At 33.6% G+C, this 19,599-nt stretch overlaps 3 protein-coding genes across 5 annotated transcripts; 2 read left to right on the top strand and 1 right to left on the bottom strand.

The window, feature by feature from the left end:
* On the top strand, positions 2,586 to 9,155 carry LOC109355758 (E3 ubiquitin protein ligase DRIP2-like). Of its 2 annotated transcripts, XM_019598964.1 has the most exons (9): positions 2,586 to 2,787; positions 2,868 to 2,954; positions 2,985 to 3,130; positions 4,140 to 4,239; positions 5,744 to 6,077; positions 6,353 to 6,795; positions 6,880 to 6,930; positions 8,223 to 8,295; positions 8,958 to 9,155. In XM_019598964.1, exons 3-9 carry the CDS (start codon positions 3,016 to 3,018, stop codon positions 9,147 to 9,149), a joined length of 1,308 nt encoding a protein of 435 aa, XP_019454509.1. In that variant the 5' UTR covers positions 2,586 to 2,787; positions 2,868 to 2,954; positions 2,985 to 3,015; the 3' UTR covers positions 9,150 to 9,155. The 2 variants fall into 2 exon arrangements, with proteins under 2 accessions (XP_019454509.1, XP_019454508.1); XM_019598963.1 differs by having other exon boundaries at positions 2,873 to 3,130.
* On the bottom strand, positions 10,650 to 11,646 carry LOC109355930 (PRA1 family protein F1-like). The gene has a single exon (XM_019599220.1). The coding sequence runs from the start codon at positions 11,266 to 11,268 to the stop codon at positions 10,660 to 10,662; it is 609 nt and encodes a 202-aa protein (XP_019454765.1). The 5' UTR covers positions 11,269 to 11,646; the 3' UTR covers positions 10,650 to 10,659.
* On the top strand, positions 13,818 to 18,582 carry LOC109355988 (putative disease resistance protein RGA3). Of its 2 annotated transcripts, XR_002108695.1 has the most exons (3): positions 13,818 to 17,706; positions 17,936 to 17,981; positions 18,328 to 18,582. XR_002108695.1 is itself a non-coding variant. In XM_019599299.1 (2 exons), exon 1 carries the CDS (start codon positions 13,936 to 13,938, stop codon positions 17,659 to 17,661), a length of 3,726 nt encoding a protein of 1,241 aa, XP_019454844.1. In that variant the 5' UTR covers positions 13,818 to 13,935; the 3' UTR covers positions 17,662 to 17,706; positions 17,936 to 18,104. The 2 variants fall into 2 exon arrangements, 1 of the variants encoding a protein (XP_019454844.1); XM_019599299.1 differs by lacking the exon at positions 18,328 to 18,582 and having other exon boundaries at positions 17,936 to 18,104.

The raw sequence follows: 19,599 nt of genomic DNA, 5'->3' as shown, positions 1-19,599 counted from the left end.
CCATAGAACATGTTGGGTCGGGCCATGTTTGTTCCTTACCTAGCCCTAAATATTGATTATGTCTAATTTTGAACACGAACCCGGCCCTAGACCCGATGAGACTCGAACCTAACCATGGTCAGGCCATGCCGAGTGAGTGGATAGGGTCCTGCTCACCCCTACCCAACCCTACCGCTCACATTGTTTAGCTCAATCATGATCGAGTCCAAATAGGTTAATGTTTCATTGGGCCTATTGTCGGGTTCAGATTCAAAAATTAGACTCAATAAATATTTAGGGTTGGGTGAGAGATAAACATGGCTGTCCCGACTCATGGTCACTCATTCGTCATGTTTGTATGTGTGTCTATTGAATTTTGTACATAGTAATCGTAAAGTTTTTTGGTAGAAAATATCGTCGACTCTCTAATTTTTCATCATATATATGAATGAAGATATGTATATATCATTTCATATATCAAATTACATATTCATAATAATAAGTAATATTGATAATGTCTTGTCTAAAATGGACATGCATTATATTTTTCAGGTCTAGGCCGGGTTTGAGTTCAAAGATTGACCCAATCTATATTTGGGGTCGAATTAGTTTCGAGTCTATGGCCGGTTCAGGTTCAAAAAATAATATGACTAATATTTAGAGTTGGGTAAAGGACAAGTCTTACTCGACTCAACCCGATCCATGCTCACTCCTACTTAATTTCAGGTCTAGGGTCAGGTTTGGATTCAAAGATTGACCCAATCGATAATTGAGGTCAAATTAGTTTCGGGTCTAGCATCGGTTAAGATTCAAAAAATAATATGACTAATATATAGAGTTGGGTAAAGGACAAGTCTTACTCGACCCAACCTGATCCATGCTCACTCCTACTTATAATAATATTAAGTAGGAGATAAGATATTTTAGAGTAATAATATATCTTCATAATAAATCCTCCTACAAATCATTTTATATACACAAAAATGATATATATCAATTATAAGAGTAATACACTTCTTATATCGTGATACATTTGAATACTAGTTCACTTCAGTTTACCATAAAAATCATCAAAGGTAATGCATTGTATAATATGTAGATAGGGAGACAAAAAAATGAAGAGTATAATAAAATAAATTCACAATGGAAGATGTAAGAGTTAAGAATAAGTTGAGTGTCATTTGTTTGAAGATGAGACTTGCTCTTCTTGAAGTAGCATGCTTGTTGAGTTCTTGCACTAAGGAAGTGGGGAAGTTTGAACAAAGAGAGAAGCAAAAGATCCAAAGGGTTTGGCCCAATTGTCCAACCAAGCACTTTGTGATGTATTACAAAGAATTAAAAATAAAAATTAAACATTTTTTTAAAATCAAAGTGAAATTCAAATAACCTTTAAAGACCCCTACATTGGGAAGGAAAAACGGCAGAAGAGTTTGAATTAGTTTTATTGTTCCATAATTCTCTTAATTGAAAAGGACAATCATAAATTAAATATTTTAAATTCATGTGTAGTTATTTTGTGAATGTATTATTTTAGAGAGAATTATATTAAGTATTAAATTTATATTTTGTGTTATTTCAATTATTTTATAATTTTACTATTTTAAAATATATTAATATTATATTAGTAAAATTTTAATGTAACCCAAATTCAAAAACATACAAACTAAATATATTTTTAGTGTATGAAATATTTAATATAGGAGTGTATCGCGTACAATGATCATGTATCAAACCTCCTAATTTTATTTTCCCAACATTGCCTTCCTTTCTTGACACTCTCCATATTAACTAGGGTTGAGCACGATTCTACCTTACCTGCTCATCTTATTAGACATAGTCTTAAGTGGACCAACATATAATTAGATTTCACATGTGTAAGGTTAGGTTTATGTTAAAAAATTAGACCTGGTAAATGTTTGTCCCCTATCGTCTCAAATCGACTTTTGCTGACCATGGACTTTTGTTTATATGTGTTTGATGAATTATATATAAAATAACAACATTTCTTTAGCTCATAGTAAATAGTGTATTTGATTTCAACAATTTATTTAGTGATAAAATGTTATTTTATAACAATGTTTTTTAAATGCTTTTACTAATAATTTAGAACAACACCTATGTCATTTCATATCTTGCTGATTTTATAATTTTTTCACTTATATAATACAAATATTTGTAAAATATTTACATGTATATCATTTCATATGTCACACTATTTATATAAGAAAAATAATATTAAGAAGATTTGGTGTAAAAATCATATTTAATGAAATTTATGTTATATTTCAGGTTCAATAGTTACCCGAATCATTTTTCATGTTTGAATAAATTTTCTACTCTAATTTTAAATATAGACTAAAAACTAAGACAATTAATATTTAAGATTAAATAAAGAATGAATAACCCTCGCTCAGTCCAAACTTGTTCCGACCCGGATAATTAAGGGCACTACGAAGGACCTTTCCTCATGTTAAGAGACACTCTCTCCTACAGCATAGCACGCCGTCCAATACCCCTTGGCGCATGTTATCACACCTGTCTTTACTTTGAACCATATAGAAACATGTTTCAGAAGAAAAATTAAATTTAATAAAAAACTATTAAAAAAACATAAGAAAAGTAAAAGAGAAACACACACTTTGTTTTTTTTTTCTTGGTCCATGCTCTTTTCAACTCACCCCTTTCTCGATCTCAAATCCACCATAACCCACGTCAATTCTTCACAAATCACACCGACCCTATTCATATTTCCCCCTAAAGCACCCATCTTTAATCACTTCTTCACCGATCTTTCTACCCTTCTATAAGGTTTATTCATTCATTCTATGCACCATACTTTGTTTTTTGTTCTTGTTATTTTGTTCTTACACTGTATATTGTTAATGCAGTGAAGTGAACGTAAGTTAATTACACTTGTAGTGATATAGCTTATAGCAATAGCATGCATTGAAAGTGTGGATAACGTGTTGTGTGAAAGAGAGAGAGAGAGAGAGAGAGAGAGAGAGAGAGAGAGAAGAAGATAGAAGGAAAGTGAAAATGGCAAATCAGACAGTGAAAGTGAGAAGAGACAAGATTGTAGCATGCATGACTTGTACTATATGTAACAATCTCTTCAAAGATGCTACAACTATATCTGAATGTCTTCACACGTGTGAGTGTGTTCATAACTTCTTCGATCTCCTTCAAAGTTCAAACTCATCTTCTTCTATTATTTGATTCCACTTTGCATTTTTTTCTTAGCTCTATTTTAGATTTCTTAACCAATCATAATCCATTATATAAAGATGTGGCATACTTTGTGTGATGTTATCCCTCTTTGATGTGAAAGAAATTATTGAATTTTTTTATATATTATGTATTAATGATTTAGAATTATATAAGTTCTTTTAAAATCAATGTATAGATAATAGATGTGTTTCCTACTTTCATTTTTTGGGTACTATGAAGGGTATCTCTCACCTTTTCTGGTAAGGAACCAATCCCTTTACGGGTTTGTGCCGCCCCTTCCAACAAATATAGGGAATCAAACTCTTGACCTTGAGATTATCAAATAATTGGGCATATGGTGGTTGCATAATCAAAGATATTGATATTTCTTAATTTAATGCAGCTGAAAATATTTATTTCTCTCTCTCTCCCTCCCTATGAAAGTATAGACTATAGAGGATGTGAACGATAGGAACAAAGATCCTCTGTCCCAAAAAAACACTGTCTCTGTCCAATACATTTACACAAAGTAATATAATTTTATTTTTATAGTTTTTCTATTTAACTGAATGACTCATTTTAATTGGTCCGGGACACAAACCGGGACAGGAGATTTCGATTCGAATGATAGATAGAAGCCTTGACTTGTGTGGTTTTGGATTGGCCAAACAGTTCAGTAGTTATGTAATGTTGTGCTGTTCCATTAATGTATGTCCTAGTTGTAAAGGTGTTTGAACTTTTGACTACAGCTATGACTATTCATTTACTACTACATTTGCTTCAATCTTATGTCTTAGCTAATGCAACATCGCTCTAGTTGCAACAGCCACATTACTATGCAATTTCTTACATTTTGGCCTATACTTGATAGTTCTAATGTTCTTTATTTATTTGTCAATTTTAATATCAATTGTTAGTCTAATTAGTCATATATATATTTGGGTTTCATTCAGTTTGCAGGAAGTGCATTTGTGATAAAATTACGGATGAGGAATTGGAATGCTGTCCAATATGCGACATTGATTTGGGTTGTGTTCCGCTCGAAAAACTAAGGTTAGCCCCGTTGTCTTTGACAGATTTCCAAGTCACCTTGCACCTCTTGTACTTTTTCCTTAACACAAAGTTGCCTCTATTATACTTCAACATGGTTTTCTGAGTTGTTGAATGTGCATGAAATCTGTTGTTTAACGGTCGCGTAGCCGAAAATTGGGGGGCATGTCATGCCGATAAGAGTTAATTTTTTGCAAGCTACTCTAACTAATGTTATAAGACTGCTAGAATAGAGATACGTCATACAACTATACTTATATTGGTTTGTTTAGATATGCACAATAAAGCTGTTGAACATGGTTCATGGTTGATCTTTCAAATTTTATTAAAGTTCGAAACATCCTTTGTGGGAAGAAAAAGCTGTCATAGATTATACTGTATCTAGATTTTCATTTAAGGTATTACGGTGCTGCAATGAACTGCAAGAATGAGGATGGTCGATGCTAAGATGGTGCGATCAAGATAACCTTCTATAAGTTTATTTACTTTATGAAAACTAACTTCATATGGAGCCGCTCCATGCATGAGTAATTTATCGCAATAATACGCGCATATGAACTATAGTATACAAGAAAATAAATGCATTCAGTCTGACATCTTTCAATAATTTAGGCGATGATTTATATATAGTAACTCGGGCAGTTTATTTCAGAAGTTTATCTGATAGACATATCAGATGTCTTAAAATATATAGCACAATAAATATATAGCATCTCAGACATAGACATATCCCTGGACTCTTGCATAGACGAAGCTTTAAAGTGCCGGATTTCCCTTTAAATTTCTGTTTATCTTCCAAACTAATTCATTTGATTCTATTCCAAGTAATGATATTGTTGTTTGCAGTCCTTTCACAAATTTGATGTATTTATCCTTTAAGAAACGGACGCCGATCATAAAAAGTCATCGAATGAATGAAATGCACTACTATTTCATATATCATCTTTTGGTATTGAAGCACACAGTGAGGTATTTCAAAAAAACCCACCCATGGATGTGATCTCTGAAGTATGGATACGTTGAACAACCTCGCGTGTCGGTGTCGGACACGTATCCGACACGGATACACTCAGATTCGTGAATGATACGTATCCCTAGAGTATCCAAAAAAATAAAAAAAATAAAGATGAAGATACGTATATGTTTTCAACAAAAAATAGGATAAGATAAGATACGTTTTATCGATTTTATGAATTATTCTACTATAATTTCTAGTTTTGGTACTTGGAATTTTGGAGGACAATGATTTATAATTTCCATTATATTTTCCACTTTTGATATCTCGATTTACACTTATAATTTTATCATATTTTATGTATTTTTTACTATTTTATACACGTATCCCTGAACATATCGTATCCTACATTTTAGAAAAAATATGTGTCGACATATCGGATACGTATCGTATCCGACACACGTATCTGTATTTGTGCTTCATAGGATGTTATTTGTACTTTCTTTTGAAGTGTTGCATACTAAGTTGCATACCTTGTTTTCTGATCACCAGACCAGACCACAGTTTGCAAGATGTAAGGTCCAAAATTTTCCCCTTAAAGGGAAGAAAGCCGAAGGCACCTGAAGTTATCCCGTCTGAACCGTTAACATCTAGACGAAAGGAAAGATCTCTTTCATCTTTAGTGGTTAGCACTCCAAGGGTATCATCTTCACAAGTAACCATGACAGGAAGAAGAACAAAACCTACCAGAAAGGCTAGCGGTCTTCATGGCTCGAGTTTTTCAATCGAAAATGCGATTAAAAAAGAGGAAGAGTTACTCGGAGATCATTCAGAGAGTTCAAGCTCGCATGACTCTTCAAGTAAATTTGCCGAGAATACTGGACAGGTACTAGGAGATGCAAGTTGTCGAAAACAATGATTTTATCGTGATTTACTAGAAGTCATATATGAAGAAATAGATATGGCAATATACTATTTTGTGTGGATAAAGATCTAATTGATTAGGGAAGCACTGTAAAGATGGATTACCGCTGTTTTTCGCCGATGCAATATGAATTGCTTATTTATATCATGATGGAAAAGTTATTATGCTTGATTTTCATGGACTATATTGCCATTAGTTTACTTATATTATTATGCTTGATTTTTCGTGTGGTGCAGAGTTTGTCCCCTTGTGAGGGTAGTGAATCCATACCAAATAAAGAAACCGAGAACGGTGCTGAACCATGGGATGCAAAATTGGATCTTTGGAAACCTTTGAATTGCTTAGTAGAGGTTGCAAGTAGGACTAAATCTTTCAAGTCTAGCGTGCAAGGATCCGATGCTAAACTAGAGCCTCTTCAAGCAAACGAGAGTGACTCACAAGTGAAGAAAGCCAAAAATAAGGAAAATAAACGCAAAGCGAAAGTTGAGGACGAAAAGATTAGCACTCATCCTGTGTCTCCAGATACAGCAAAACCGAAGAAATTGCGCAGAATTCGCCGGAAAAAGGAACCTGATTTTGGACAATCACGCATAACACTGCAGGCTGTGGTGGATTCGAACTGCACTAAACTCTTACGAACCGGTCCTATTTGGTTTTCCTTGGTAGCTTCAGAAAACCAGTGAGATATATGTTTGAAACTTAAATTAGCACATCCTTTTTTGGATTATTTTTTATGTATTGATATGTATGACCGATGTTTCAGGGAAGGAGATGCACCGTTGCCTCAAATTCCTTCCAGTTTTGTGAGAATAAAGTAAGTTCCTTCAGATTCCTTACACTATCATTGGCACTGTTTATTACTTAACTTTTGATTCATCGCCTACTTTTAAAATAGATATATTATGCTTGAATCCTTCATGAATATTCATCTCTTAACTAAGCCAATCTTCACATAGAGATTTCACGCGACATGTTCAATGACAGAAAAAGAGTCTATAACAAATTTAGTTTAAGATTTGGAACCATAATTGGGTTGGTCCTGGGATGGAGAAATTTCTCTCGCTTATAATAGTTTAGACTTTTCGTAACTATGGTCTTCATCATTAGCCTCTCGTTTTTGCCTTCTTTCATCAATTCAGTGTTACGTGAAATGTCCCTTATCTACATGGCGAGTGTCGAGTATCATGATTATTATACTTGTTTTTAATCTTACCGATTTTACATTTGTTAGAACTCTGAAGGTGTGCCGATCAAGGAAAAAAGTAGGATATTTTAGCTTATAATACGGTAAAAACTAACGAAAAAAACTGAATTTACCAATCTCAACTAAGTAAAAGGGACATGAGTGTTGGTAAATGATTGACTGCATGTACTTTGAACACTATATCTGTTTTCAACAAATCTTGAATCATACATAGACGCCCCTCGATCAATAATTGTAGCATATGATTTCTTCTAGACTAATTTTTCATTTTTCTAATGAGTTTATTTTGAGACACTTATTTTCAAATTTTCATAGCCATGGAATAGGAAGAACATGCATGCTTATGGATTACGTAAACTCGAGATTTCATATAAAAACTACCTACTGCAAGCCTTGTATGATATTGAAAAAACAATAACTCATATTTTCCACTTTTAGAATAAAATGATCTTGTAGTCACTAGTCAATCACATTTATCCGAAATTGCCTAATCAAGAAATATGATGTTTTTTGCATTATTCATCAACTGTGTTGATTGTGAGTATCAAGCATTTAAAGAACAAATAATCGAAGTTCATGCATTTTGTAAAGATAGTGATAGCGACACAATAGAATTTGTGACTACAAGTCTATGAGATCATGAGTTCGAGTCGCAGAAGGCTCCCTTTAAGGGGAATAAAATATTGCATGAGATATTTAAGCTTAATAAGTGACACACTCATTGAATTCATGGATCGAGAGGGGTCGTATGTCAAGGTTGAGGTATTACAATATGCATGTCGAAGTTTAAATGGTTTCACTCTATCTTTTATGCTGCTTAAAGCTTCATAAAATGTAGAGATCTAACTGAAATAGAGTATGATAGATCCGATTGATTTCTATATTTTCTTATGTTTGGTCAGGGATGGAAATATACCTGTCTCGTTTATCCAGAAATACTTAATGAAGAAACTAGAGCTGAACAGCGAAGCTGAGGTAACTCTCTCCCTTGGTAATACCCTCAGACATCGATGTATTATGGAATAACTGGACTTCGGAGATTTTATTGTCTTGTTTGGTTTTCTCAAAGCATGATTTTCATTAAACTTTGGTTGCGTCTGTCCGAACCAAGTTAGTTTTGTCTGCTGTCTTTAAGCATTCACCATTTTTGGGAGAAAAACATAGGTACAATTGCTTGTGCTTATGGGGTTGTTCTCCGTTAGAAACATAACATTTACACATGTTGTGTGTTTTGGCAACACTCTCGAGCATCGAGCTTATTTGACCAAACATAAGTTTGTAGACTAGTTTGGTGAAGGAGGATTCGAAAAAAATATCTAGATTATAAGCTCTGATTTGATAAGTCGATTTGAGTAGCCTATGACTTATAAGTTAAGAGCTTTTAAGTCGTTTACACGTGTCAATAGTCGATCAACTAATTTTATCGAATACTTCAAATTTAATCAACTAACTTACAAGTCTCCTAGCTTTTCAACTTTCAGTTAGCTATGCCAAAACATACTCATGATATTTTTATTGGACATCACTAATACAAATGAATGGTGGGTGATATACTGATTATGTATAAATCATTATACGGAATTACATTTTTCCGGTTATTATCTATTCGTAACTATTGAGTGAGTTATGTAATGCAGGTGGAGATTAAATGCATGGGACAAACAGTGTTACCAACACTTAAGCTACATAATTTGGTAGAGTTATGGCTTCAAACAACATCTTCTACATCACACAGAATTTCAGCAACAATTGGGTCCACAGCAAAGGATTTTGTAATGGTCTTGGCCTATGCTAGGAAACTCCCTCACCCTTCAAACTCACAATTCTAATGCACCTTCAAAAATCTTCATATCTCACTATATATCTTGCCAAACAATTTTTTTATAAAAAAGATAAATCTGATCTCACAGACAATGTACGAGTTTTATATAATGTTATTGCATTGTTCACCATTTATATTTAATCATCGTTGATTCTTCTAAGTAAGTAATTCAAATGAATGGTGAATTTTATAGTGATTGTGTATAAATCTTTATACTGACGGTGCTTAGATATTACACTCATCTCACATTAGCGGAGCTACGAATAGCATGATCATATGTCATTGTAATAGTTTTTTTTCTAGACCATGTTTTTTTATTGGCCTATTATGATTATTTAAGTGCATGTGTGACTTTAGATATAATTAGCTTATACATGGTTAGAACGTAGAAGAGATGATATATTAGGAACTTATTAACATTTGAATCAAGAGGATTTTTTTTTGTCTTATTCTTTTTGTTTGGTTTACAATATTAATAAAGTGGAGAAAGAGAGAAGCCTTAGCAAAAATGTTTGAATTGTCTTGGTATTTGGTAAAGGCACTATTTGTGAGTTGATTTTTGGAGGGGACGATTTGTGGATTATCTTACAAATGTATTTTATGGTTTCTAAATCTTCTCATTTCTTTAGTTGATCTCTAAAAATTAACTCGAAAACGGATCCTAAGTGTTTTAATGTTTTGTGAAATGTGATCATAACCATATATTCATCTAACCTAATCACCAAAGTGATACAACTAATCAAAATCTAAGGGTCTAATAAACTTATGGTGAAGTTTTAAGAAAAATCAAAATCATATATATGCAAATCTATAAGGTTAGGTTTCATTTCTCAGAAACATAGTTTCAATATATTTTATATCTAAATATCCAATATACTCTTAAATAGAGTCTTGAAATTTAAGGACTCCACTTAAGACTCTTCACAATATTTGAAAATACATTTATTTATGCATTTCTAGAGAATAACATATGCAGATCTTATTCAAAGAAATGATATCCCAAAACAATATAGAAAGTAGGGTGGGTCACCCTAAGAAACACACTTTATGTCCCCAAAAAAACTAAGCAGAATCCATATCACAGTAGATGTTATCCCTAAGAAATCCTTCCCATTGGAAACATAACTCATCCTATATAATATAGGAAAATGTGGCCTAACTGCATGATGCAGCCTCATCCATGTAAGTAGTTTCCGGAATTTAAACTCGTAATCTCATAGTTACTAACCAATAATATCAATAGCTGCCTCTAGTGCTTAAACATATTTCCCCTTAAACAACTAAAGTCACTAACCAAATAACTCAAACAAAAAGCATCTTGTATTTCAATAAAACAAAATGTACATAGTGAAAACAAACAAGTGATCATTAACTAGTATTCCGTCACTTTTTTTTTTTTTTCTTAAGGAACTAATCCCTTTCGATGTTTATGATGTCTCTCCCAACAAGTGTCGCTCCAAAATACTAAACTATTTAGGGATCCAATACGAATGTCTTGTTAGTTGATCAATGATTTGCTACATTAAGTTGTACCCTGTTGTTCTTTTTGTGGGGCTACCCCCAACAACAGACAGCAACCCTCCATCATAAGCCTCATTCTCTTCCACATACAAATCCTCCGTACTCCTAAACGCCGCGTGTACCACACTCGCCGCAACCCCAACCACCACCGCCACCAAAACATTCAGAGCCACCCCCGTCAGACACAACCCCACAACCGTCACTGCAGAAAGCGCCACCTCCACCACCCTACCATCCACCGTGCGGTGAAACACCTCCACCGGCGCGTCCCTGAAGAAGTAGAGCAAGCACCACGCCACGAGCACCACGAGGAACACGATTATGGAAACTGGATGCCATAGAAGACTCAGAAAGACGATGAAGAGAACGATCATGGTGTAGTTCACTCGGAAGTGAGTGAAGTTGCGCCTCACGCGCTCCCATGCTTCGTTGAGGGAAAAGGGGCGCGTGAAGGACCGTAAGGCGAACACTTCCTCCCATGGACGGCGCGTGTGGAAAGCGCGTGAGGAGGATGTGGCGGCGCGTGAGATAAAATAAGCGGCGGTAGAGTTCGATGATGAGGGTGAAGGGAGAGAACTGTAATTGGGTGCTGGAGAAGACATCATAAGCAGAAGCTTGAAACACTGAAATTTGAAAACCCAAAGTGATTTTTTTTGAAAGTTTGAAGCTTTTTGATGAAACAAATCGAAATCGATGATGCCCAAGAAAAAAAAATCGAATCTTGATTCCGAATTTTGAAGGTGCTATGTGTGAGTGTGAGATTTGGAACTGTGAAATTTGAAAAACCCAAATGAATTTTTGATTAAAGTTTGATGCTTTATGATGTAATAATAGATCGAAATCGAAGGTTGATTCAGAATTATGAGATTGAAATTGGTGAGTGAGAGTTTGAAGAAGAAGAAAATGGAGAAAGGGACAACTGTGTTGTGTAATAATCTGGCTGTCGTTTATTTTGATAATGAAGAATGCCAGCTAGACTTTGCATGAAGAGTTGTTGTGTGGGGCCAGCAGGGATTATGAATCACATGAGTTGTATATGGCTTTCTTACTTTTAAAGAATGATATCCAATATAGTGGATCGGATTGGATGTTTTGATCGGTTTGATTGTTGCTGACTTGCTCTTGTGATTGGATGTTGATTCATTGGGTCGTTTTGGATGGTGGAGATTTTGATTTAATCGGGTTAAATTGAAATAACTTGAATTAGTGAACGAGATTGATTTAGTTAAAATGATTGTCCGGTAACAATCAAAAAGTAAAAATGTATTTCTTTTTACACTTTTCCATTAAAATCTAGTGGGGTTATGCAAAAATATGTTGCCCTTACCTCAATGAAGCCCAGCAAGTGAGTTTAATTCAAACTCATGTTATGGGTAAAAAATTGATCTCTTTTGGGGTGTGTGGATACCTCTTCCAATAAGTGTCACTCCCAAAAATCGAACATTTAACCTTTTGATCATATTAGGAATCTAACATATTTTTACACCATTAGATCATCACCCTATTGGTAATTCAAGTTCAATCTAACAACAAACTTTTAAGCTTTAGTGTCGATACATATCGTCAATTTTCGAGGACTTATGTCCCAACTTGGATCACCTCCCTATATAGCCAAGAAGCCCATAAGTGCAACATATGACACAAGCTAGACCCTTCTCCTATATAAGGTGAATATAGATTTACTCATTCATATCTTACTCTCTCTACTTCACACACACATTGTACTTTATTTTCCAGTGTATGAGCATCAAGATACCCACATCGAATAATTAAGATATAATAATTTCTCTATCCCACAATTGTTAAAGTCTCTCTAATTCTGCGAACTTTGCACAAAATACTAACATAAGGTTGTTATGGAATTGTATAGGTGAATTATGAAGCTGAAATTCCTTAAAATATGTGTCAACCTTTATTTGGTATATGATAATAAGTTAAGCAATGGCCATGAATTAATGATAGGTTTGATTATTTCGGTTAAAGCCCATTGGGTTGAAATTTTACACTTTCTCTCTTATCATGTATCTTCATTGGTGTGTCCACAAGGCTACTAGCTACTAGTTTGAACAAGATATAGATTTTTATTTATTGATTAAATGTTTTATTACTTCAATTATTATATTTTTTTAAATTACATAAAAATTATGAATTTTAATATAGTCAAATTATGTCAAAACTTAATGAGTTTTTTTTTAAATTCTCTATTATCATTTTAGCAAATAAAGGCACTCTCCTAAGAACACCACATATTGAAAGTGTGATCCATGTAAAAATAATCATTTTAACACTTTTTTTAATTATTATTTATAATGATAGCATAGGTTTAGTTATACTTTAATGTAAAAATAAATTTTAAGCCACCATTTTTTAACATGATATTTTGATTAGGTTATTAGATATCATATACATTATTATTATTATTAAACAAATATGTATGGTACCAAAAGACAAAACAATACATATTAAAAATTGATAGCATACATTTGTTTTATTATTATTAGAGTAAAGACTAATATTCATTCATCAATTTTTAACGTGTATCAATTTGATCCAAGAAAAAATTGGAAAACAAAATACTATCTTAAAAAATATCAAATGTTTATCAAATTAGTTATTTTTAATATTTTTTTTATAATTATTCTATGACAGATAGAGTTTCACAACATGGTGAAACCAAACAAAGAAATTCATCATTAAAGTATGAGATGTTGAACTACAATGTGATTGGAGAACCTCAAGTATTGGGGGAGTCTCCTTGTTATTGCAAATGAGAAGAGTTGAAGAACTAGTATGAGACATAAAATCTTAAACCAAAACTTTAAGATAATGATTTCATAAACATTGTTAACTTATAATCTCTTTCACTAATACCCTCATACTCAATATAAAACTTCATACTTGAATATACCAATAAAACCTAAACAAACATTATAATTGTAAAAGAGGAAAAAGTTGAAGGATGGTAACTTAGTTGATTGAGTGGAGACTTTAGATAATACATATAAAATTATATAATTTTTTTATAAATATCTTATCAAATATAAAATTTTTAAACTCATAATTAAATGCATGCAAACATATATTTGTCATTTTTGTTGGTCTCAGAAAATAAAAGAAAGATAAAATGTATATGGCTTACTAGAACTCTTGTTGGAGACTAAAAGTTAGCAAAGTCATCATTGACTTAAAGCTATTATCATTTGCTTTTATATGCTTTGTATTATTTCCATTTTCTCCTTTGCAATTGATTCCTCATAGATAAACATACAAATATGGCTTTAGAATTTGTTGGTGGTGCTCTTCTCTCTGCATTTCTTGAAGCTGCATTTGATAGATTAACTTCTACTGACATGTTGGATTACTTCAGAGGAAAAAGATTTGATGACAAATTGTTAGAAAAGTTGAATGTTTCACTTTTATCCATCAAAGCAGTGATTGATGATGCTGAGGAAAAACACATCAATAATAGACATGTTAGTGCATGGCTTGATAAAGTTAAGGATGTTGTGCTTGATGCTGAGGATGTCTTGGATGAGATTCATACTGAAGCCTCTAAGCAGAAGAAGCTTCAAGAAGATCAACAATTTCATAGTGGTAAGTTATGGTGTTGTTTCTTTGCTTCTTCTTCAATTAGTAGTTCTTTTGACAAGGAAGTTCAATCAAGGATGAAAGAAATTCTTGATAACCTTGAACTTCTTTCTAGTAAAAAGGAAACTCTAGGATTGAAAGAAAGTGGTGGTAGTGGTTTTGGTCTTATGTTGGGAAACAAAACATCACAAAGGTTGCCAACAACATCTTTGGTTAATGAAGCTGCTGTGTATGGTAGAGATAGTGATAAAAACTCTATCATTGATTTGTTGCTATGTCATAGTGATAATGGTAGTAGTGGAAGCAACATGGTTGTAAATTCTATTGTTGGGATGGGAGGGATAGGTAAAACAACACTAGCTCAACTTGTATACAATGATAGCAGGGTGAAGGATGCATTTGTTTTCAAAGCTTGGGTGAGTGTTTCGGAAGAATTCGATATTGTCAAGGTGACTAGAACAATTCTTAAGGCACTTAATTTGCATATTGATGATACAATGGACTTAAACATGCTTCAAGTTAAGTTGAAAGAGAAGTTGTTGGGTAAGAAATTCTTTCTTGTTTTGGATGATGTTTGGAATGAAAATTACTTGAATTGGGAGGCTTTGCAAACCCCTTTTGTTTATGGAGCTTGTGGAAGCAAAATCCTTGTAACAACGCGTAGCAAAAAAGTTGCTTCAACAATGCGTAGTGCGAATCTGCATCAACTGAAGCAATTGCCAAAAGAAGAGAGTTGGTTATTGTTTGCTAAACATGCATTCCATGATGGAGAATCTCGGTCTAATGCTGAACTTGAGAAAATTGGTAGAAAAATTATCGAAAAGTGCAAAGGTCTGCCTCTAGCTTTGAAAACAATCGGAAGTCTCTTGTATACTAAGTTATCTTGTGAGGAATGGAATGGTATATTGACTAGTGAGATGTGGGATATCTCGGACGATGCATCCGATATTATCCCGGCTTTAAGATTGAGCTATCAATATCTTCCTTCTCCTCTTAAGAGATGCTTTGCTTATTGCTCCTTACTCCCCAAAGTTTATGAATTTGAAAAGGACTATCTTGTGGATTTGTGGATGGCTGAAAGTTTTCTGCAATTCCATCAACAAAATAAGAGTATGAAAGAATTAGGTGATCAATTCTTTGATGAATTATTGTCGAGGTCATTTTTTCAGCGATCAAGTGGAGAAGAAAAGCAATTTGTCATGCACGACCTTGTTAATGATTTGGCAAAATATGTATCTGGAAAGTTTTGTTTGAGGTTGGAAGAAGAAGAAGAAGCAAAAGACGTATCAAAAATGACTCGCCATTTCTCATATTTCAGAAATTATAGTCAAGGTTCTGAGCAGTTTGAGGCTATCTACAAAGCTAACAAGCTGCGCACATTCCTGCCTTTTCCAACATTTGGAAGCGAAGCATATGATCCGAGTTTGATGTCCAACAACATGGTACATGTGTTGTTATCCAAGTTTAAGTGCTTACGTGTCTTTTCCTTGTGTGGCTATTTCAACATCTATGAGTTGCCCGATTCCATAGGCAATCTTAAGCATTTACGCTATTTGGACTTGTCTGGCATTGGCGTAAAAAAACTACCCGATTCAATATGCTTGCTTTATAATTTACAAACATTGAAGTTGACAGATTGTTTGTATTTAGAAGAGTTGCCATCTAATATGCACAAACTCATAAACTTGTGTCATCTTGACTTCAGGGGAACCAAGGTGAGAAAATTGCCAAATGGATTGGGTGAATTAGAAAATCTTGAAGTATTGAGTTCATTTTATGTCGGAAAAAGTGGTGAGTCCAACATCAATCAATTAGCTGCACTCAAACTTCGCGGTACACTATCAATCGAAGAGTTGCAGAACGTTGCAAATCCCTTGGATGCATTAACAGCTAACTTGAAAAATAAAGTACATCTAGAGGGACTAATATTGGAATGGAGCATGAATGATGATGGATCTATCAATGAAAGGAATGTACTTGAGAAGCTACAACCTCATATAAACTTACGAAAACTCTCCATCCGAAACTACGCTGGTACAACACTTCCCGATTGGTTTGGAGATAATTACCTTTGCAATATAGTTTCACTAGAGTTGAGTGACTGTAAGCACTTCTGTTTCCTGCCACCACTTGGTGCGTTGCCATCTCTAAAGAGGCTATGGATTGTTGGACTTGAAATGATCGTGGTTATCGGTTCTCAGTTTTACGGGAATAACTGTTGTGTTGTTCCATTTGGATCACTCCAAGTCTTGGGATTTCGGAAAATGCTTGCATGGGAGAAATGGGATTGTCAAAATGCATCAGGAGCTTTTCCTTGTCTTAAAGAGCTTCACATAACAGATTGTCCCAAATTGAAGAATCAGTTGCCTGAACATCTTCCTTCGTTATTGGAGCTGAAAATTTTCAATTGTATCCAGCTTACGGCTTCTCTTCCTCGTGCACCAGCGATTCATGGATTAGTCCTAGAGGATTGTGGAAAACTGCAATGGAAGTCTATACCCTCCTCGCTTAAAACTCTCCTGATAGGTGGAGATAGCATAGACAGATCTTTGCTCGAGAAAACCATGCATACAATTTCCAATACTTGCCTTGAAAAACTCGTGCTTCGTGATCATCCAAATGTGGAATTTCCTGTATTCCATTACCATAACTTCCTCCGAATAATGGTCTTAAGTAGCTGCAACTCCCTTCGAGCTTTACCACTGGATTTCTTCCCAAGGCTTGAGACGCTCGATTTGGAGTATTGTAGTAACCTTGAGAGGTTTTCTATCTCCGAAATGCTTGATAGTCCAAGCCTCACATCTCTTAAAGAGTTGAGAGTGTGGGGGTGTCCTGAATTCATATCACTAGAACAATGTACCATTAGAAATTCGGGGAGTTTAAAATCATTTCCAAGAGGTATGCACGCGCTATTTCCATCTCTAAGAAGTATCTTGTTAAATAGTTGTCGAAAACTGGAATGCCCCGAGGGTGGTTTTCCATCAAGCATAGAGAAGCTCGGCATATCCAATTGCTCTAAACTCGTTGCCTCTCCAATGAAATGGGAGCTGCATAGTTGTACTTTTTTAACTCAGATCGAAATTAGTGACAAAAATGTGGATTCTTTCCCTGATCAAGGGTTACTACTGCCTGCAACTCTTTCTAGTATTTCGATCTACAGATGCTCAAATCTTAAAACATTGGATCACAAAGGTTTCCGCCATCTCTCATCCTTGAAACGCTTATCTATTCGACAATGTCCTCGACTCTGGTGCTTGCCAAAGGAAGGTCTTCCCGGTTCCCTTTCTTGTCTCGAAATTTGTGGAAATTGTCCGTTGCTTAAACATCGGTGTCAAAAACATAGAGGGGAGGATTGGAGTAAGATTGCACATATCCCTTGCATAAGGATTGATAATGATATAATTACATGAGCTGCAATATCCAAATGTAACTTCTCTTGAATCTCTTATTCTTAGGTATTCTTTTAACTTCCAAAGTGTTTATTTAGTAAACATTTGCCTTATTCTTCATTTCTGCAATAGGTTCATGCTTGTGTTTTTCTACCATAGGTTACCCTGCTTTAGAATCTTTCATCGACGCGTGAATGTCATCGATTGTTGGGCCACTGAGTTTTGTGCCTGTGTTTTTATGCTAGGAATTGAACTAAAAATCCTTAGAATTCATCCTAACAATCTGTTTGTATAGGTATAAAGATAATTCGAGTTTCGCGAACCGTGGAAATCCTTCCGAGGTACACTACATAGTGCATATGGTAAGCATGCATTTTCTTGGTACATTCAGAAAAATGCATGATATCATATATACTACCACTCTACATAGCCTTGATGATTCTTATCTTATGCATTGTACTAGACTACAAACATTATATAAAATCATTATTTGAATCATTAGCCATTGTGATTGTGAAAAAATTTCATTCTATTAATGTTTTCAGTTTCTATATCTTTTTACCTATAGGATAAATCAATATTTGAATCATTAGCTATAACTTTGTATCAGAAACTTCATAATAACATTAGCAACCATGTCTTTATTTCAAATTCATTCTCACCTAAATCATTCTTTTCTTGTGGCAGGTTTTGAAGAAATTTTAACAAAGGTAGACTCATAGTGGCTCGGAAAATGCTACTGTTAGGATTTAAACATATGAATAAAGTCAAACCCAAAAAAACTAATCTATTAGGTGGAAGAGCCTCATGACTTAAATACCACATGAAATTCGTTATTCTATTCAGTATGAGACTCCTAAGATATAGTTTGCTTGTTAGAAACTCATTGACTTGGCTTAGCTGTGTTATTTGGTGTGTATAATGATGAGATGAAAGGTGAATTAGCACAACATATAATGAATTTATTGATATTTAATTAATTGGCAAACTCAATTAAATTGAGTAATATGATTTTTTTATTTGAAAAATTGTTTAATCATAATTGATAATCAAATAAAATTAAAGAAATTGATAATAATGAATTGAATGCAAAAAAAATATGAGATTAGGCTTTACTATTCATCCTCTAATATATAATATTTTATGATATTAAAAAGATAATTAATATTATGAATTTCTTAACATCATCAGTTATTATATATTTATAAATCCCTCAATTAGGAAATTGTGATTCTTATTTTAGAAAGAATATGTTTTAACTCCTTATTCTGATGGAAATGAATGCTTTCAATATGTTGGATATTCTTCTCTCTTCTCTTCTGAGTAATGTGTAAAAGGTTATTCGTGGTTTGCAATATTGAGTTTCATATTTATACTAATTTTAGAAAAACATATTTCTAACGATTCTGTTTAAACTTAGCATTAAACAAATAAACATTGTCTTTAAGTGAAGGCTTTCATTAAATGATGACTCCATAGAAAAATAAATACAAATAGTTTCTTCTTGCCTTGTAGATTTTTTAAATCTTTTACATAATAAGACCCTTTCTTTCTTCAAAAATGTTACCACTCTTGTTTTTTATGTTCCTCATATAGAGGAGAATATCACAAAGATTGATTGGCTTGAAAATTAAAATATGTGATAATGAGTTGGAAAATGGGTAATTGGGTATGAATTAGTTGTGGATTTCATTAAAAAGCCTTGAGGGTTATAAAATTCAGAGTTATAAAGTTTTTTATAAATTAGAATAAAGTATATCCGGGTATGAGGAGATAAATTATCTCTTCCTGCCACTAAAATCATGACATGTGTCCTATTGATCATTTTTTATAAAAATATTTCTAAAACTAAACAAAACAGTACATGTATCATATTTTTACCGGTTGGAATAAATAAGTTATCTCCTGATATGAGGAGATATTTTATTCTCTTATAATAAACGATGAGTAAATTCATTA

Source organism: Lupinus angustifolius, chromosome LG09 (genome assembly GCF_001865875.1).
Source record: "Lupinus angustifolius cultivar Tanjil chromosome LG09, LupAngTanjil_v1.0, whole genome shotgun sequence".
Lineage (NCBI taxonomy): Eukaryota > Viridiplantae > Streptophyta > Magnoliopsida > Fabales > Fabaceae > Lupinus > Lupinus angustifolius.
This window is presented reverse-complemented; position numbering and strand designations above follow the sequence as displayed.

What these genes read in the sequence shown, in the direction of transcription:
- LOC109355930 (XM_019599220.1), bottom strand. Translation starts at nt 11,268, where the DNA reads ATGATGTCTTCTCCAGCACCCAATTACAGTTCTCTCCCTTCACCCTCA.
- LOC109355988 (XM_019599299.1), top strand. Translation starts at nt 13,936, where the DNA reads ATGGCTTTAGAATTTGTTGGTGGTGCTCTTCTCTCTGCATTTCTTGAA.
- LOC109355758 (XM_019598963.1), top strand. Translation starts at nt 3,016, where the DNA reads ATGGCAAATCAGACAGTGAAAGTGAGAAGAGACAAGATTGTAGCATGC. An exon ending in ATCTGAATGTCTTCACACGT is followed by an intron (nt 3,131 to 4,139) that starts GTGAGTGTGTTC and finishes GGTTTCATTCAG; the next exon opens with TTTGCAGGAAGTGCATTTGT. An exon ending in TTGCCGAGAATACTGGACAG is followed by an intron (nt 6,078 to 6,352) that starts GTACTAGGAGAT and finishes CGTGTGGTGCAG; the next exon opens with AGTTTGTCCCCTTGTGAGGG.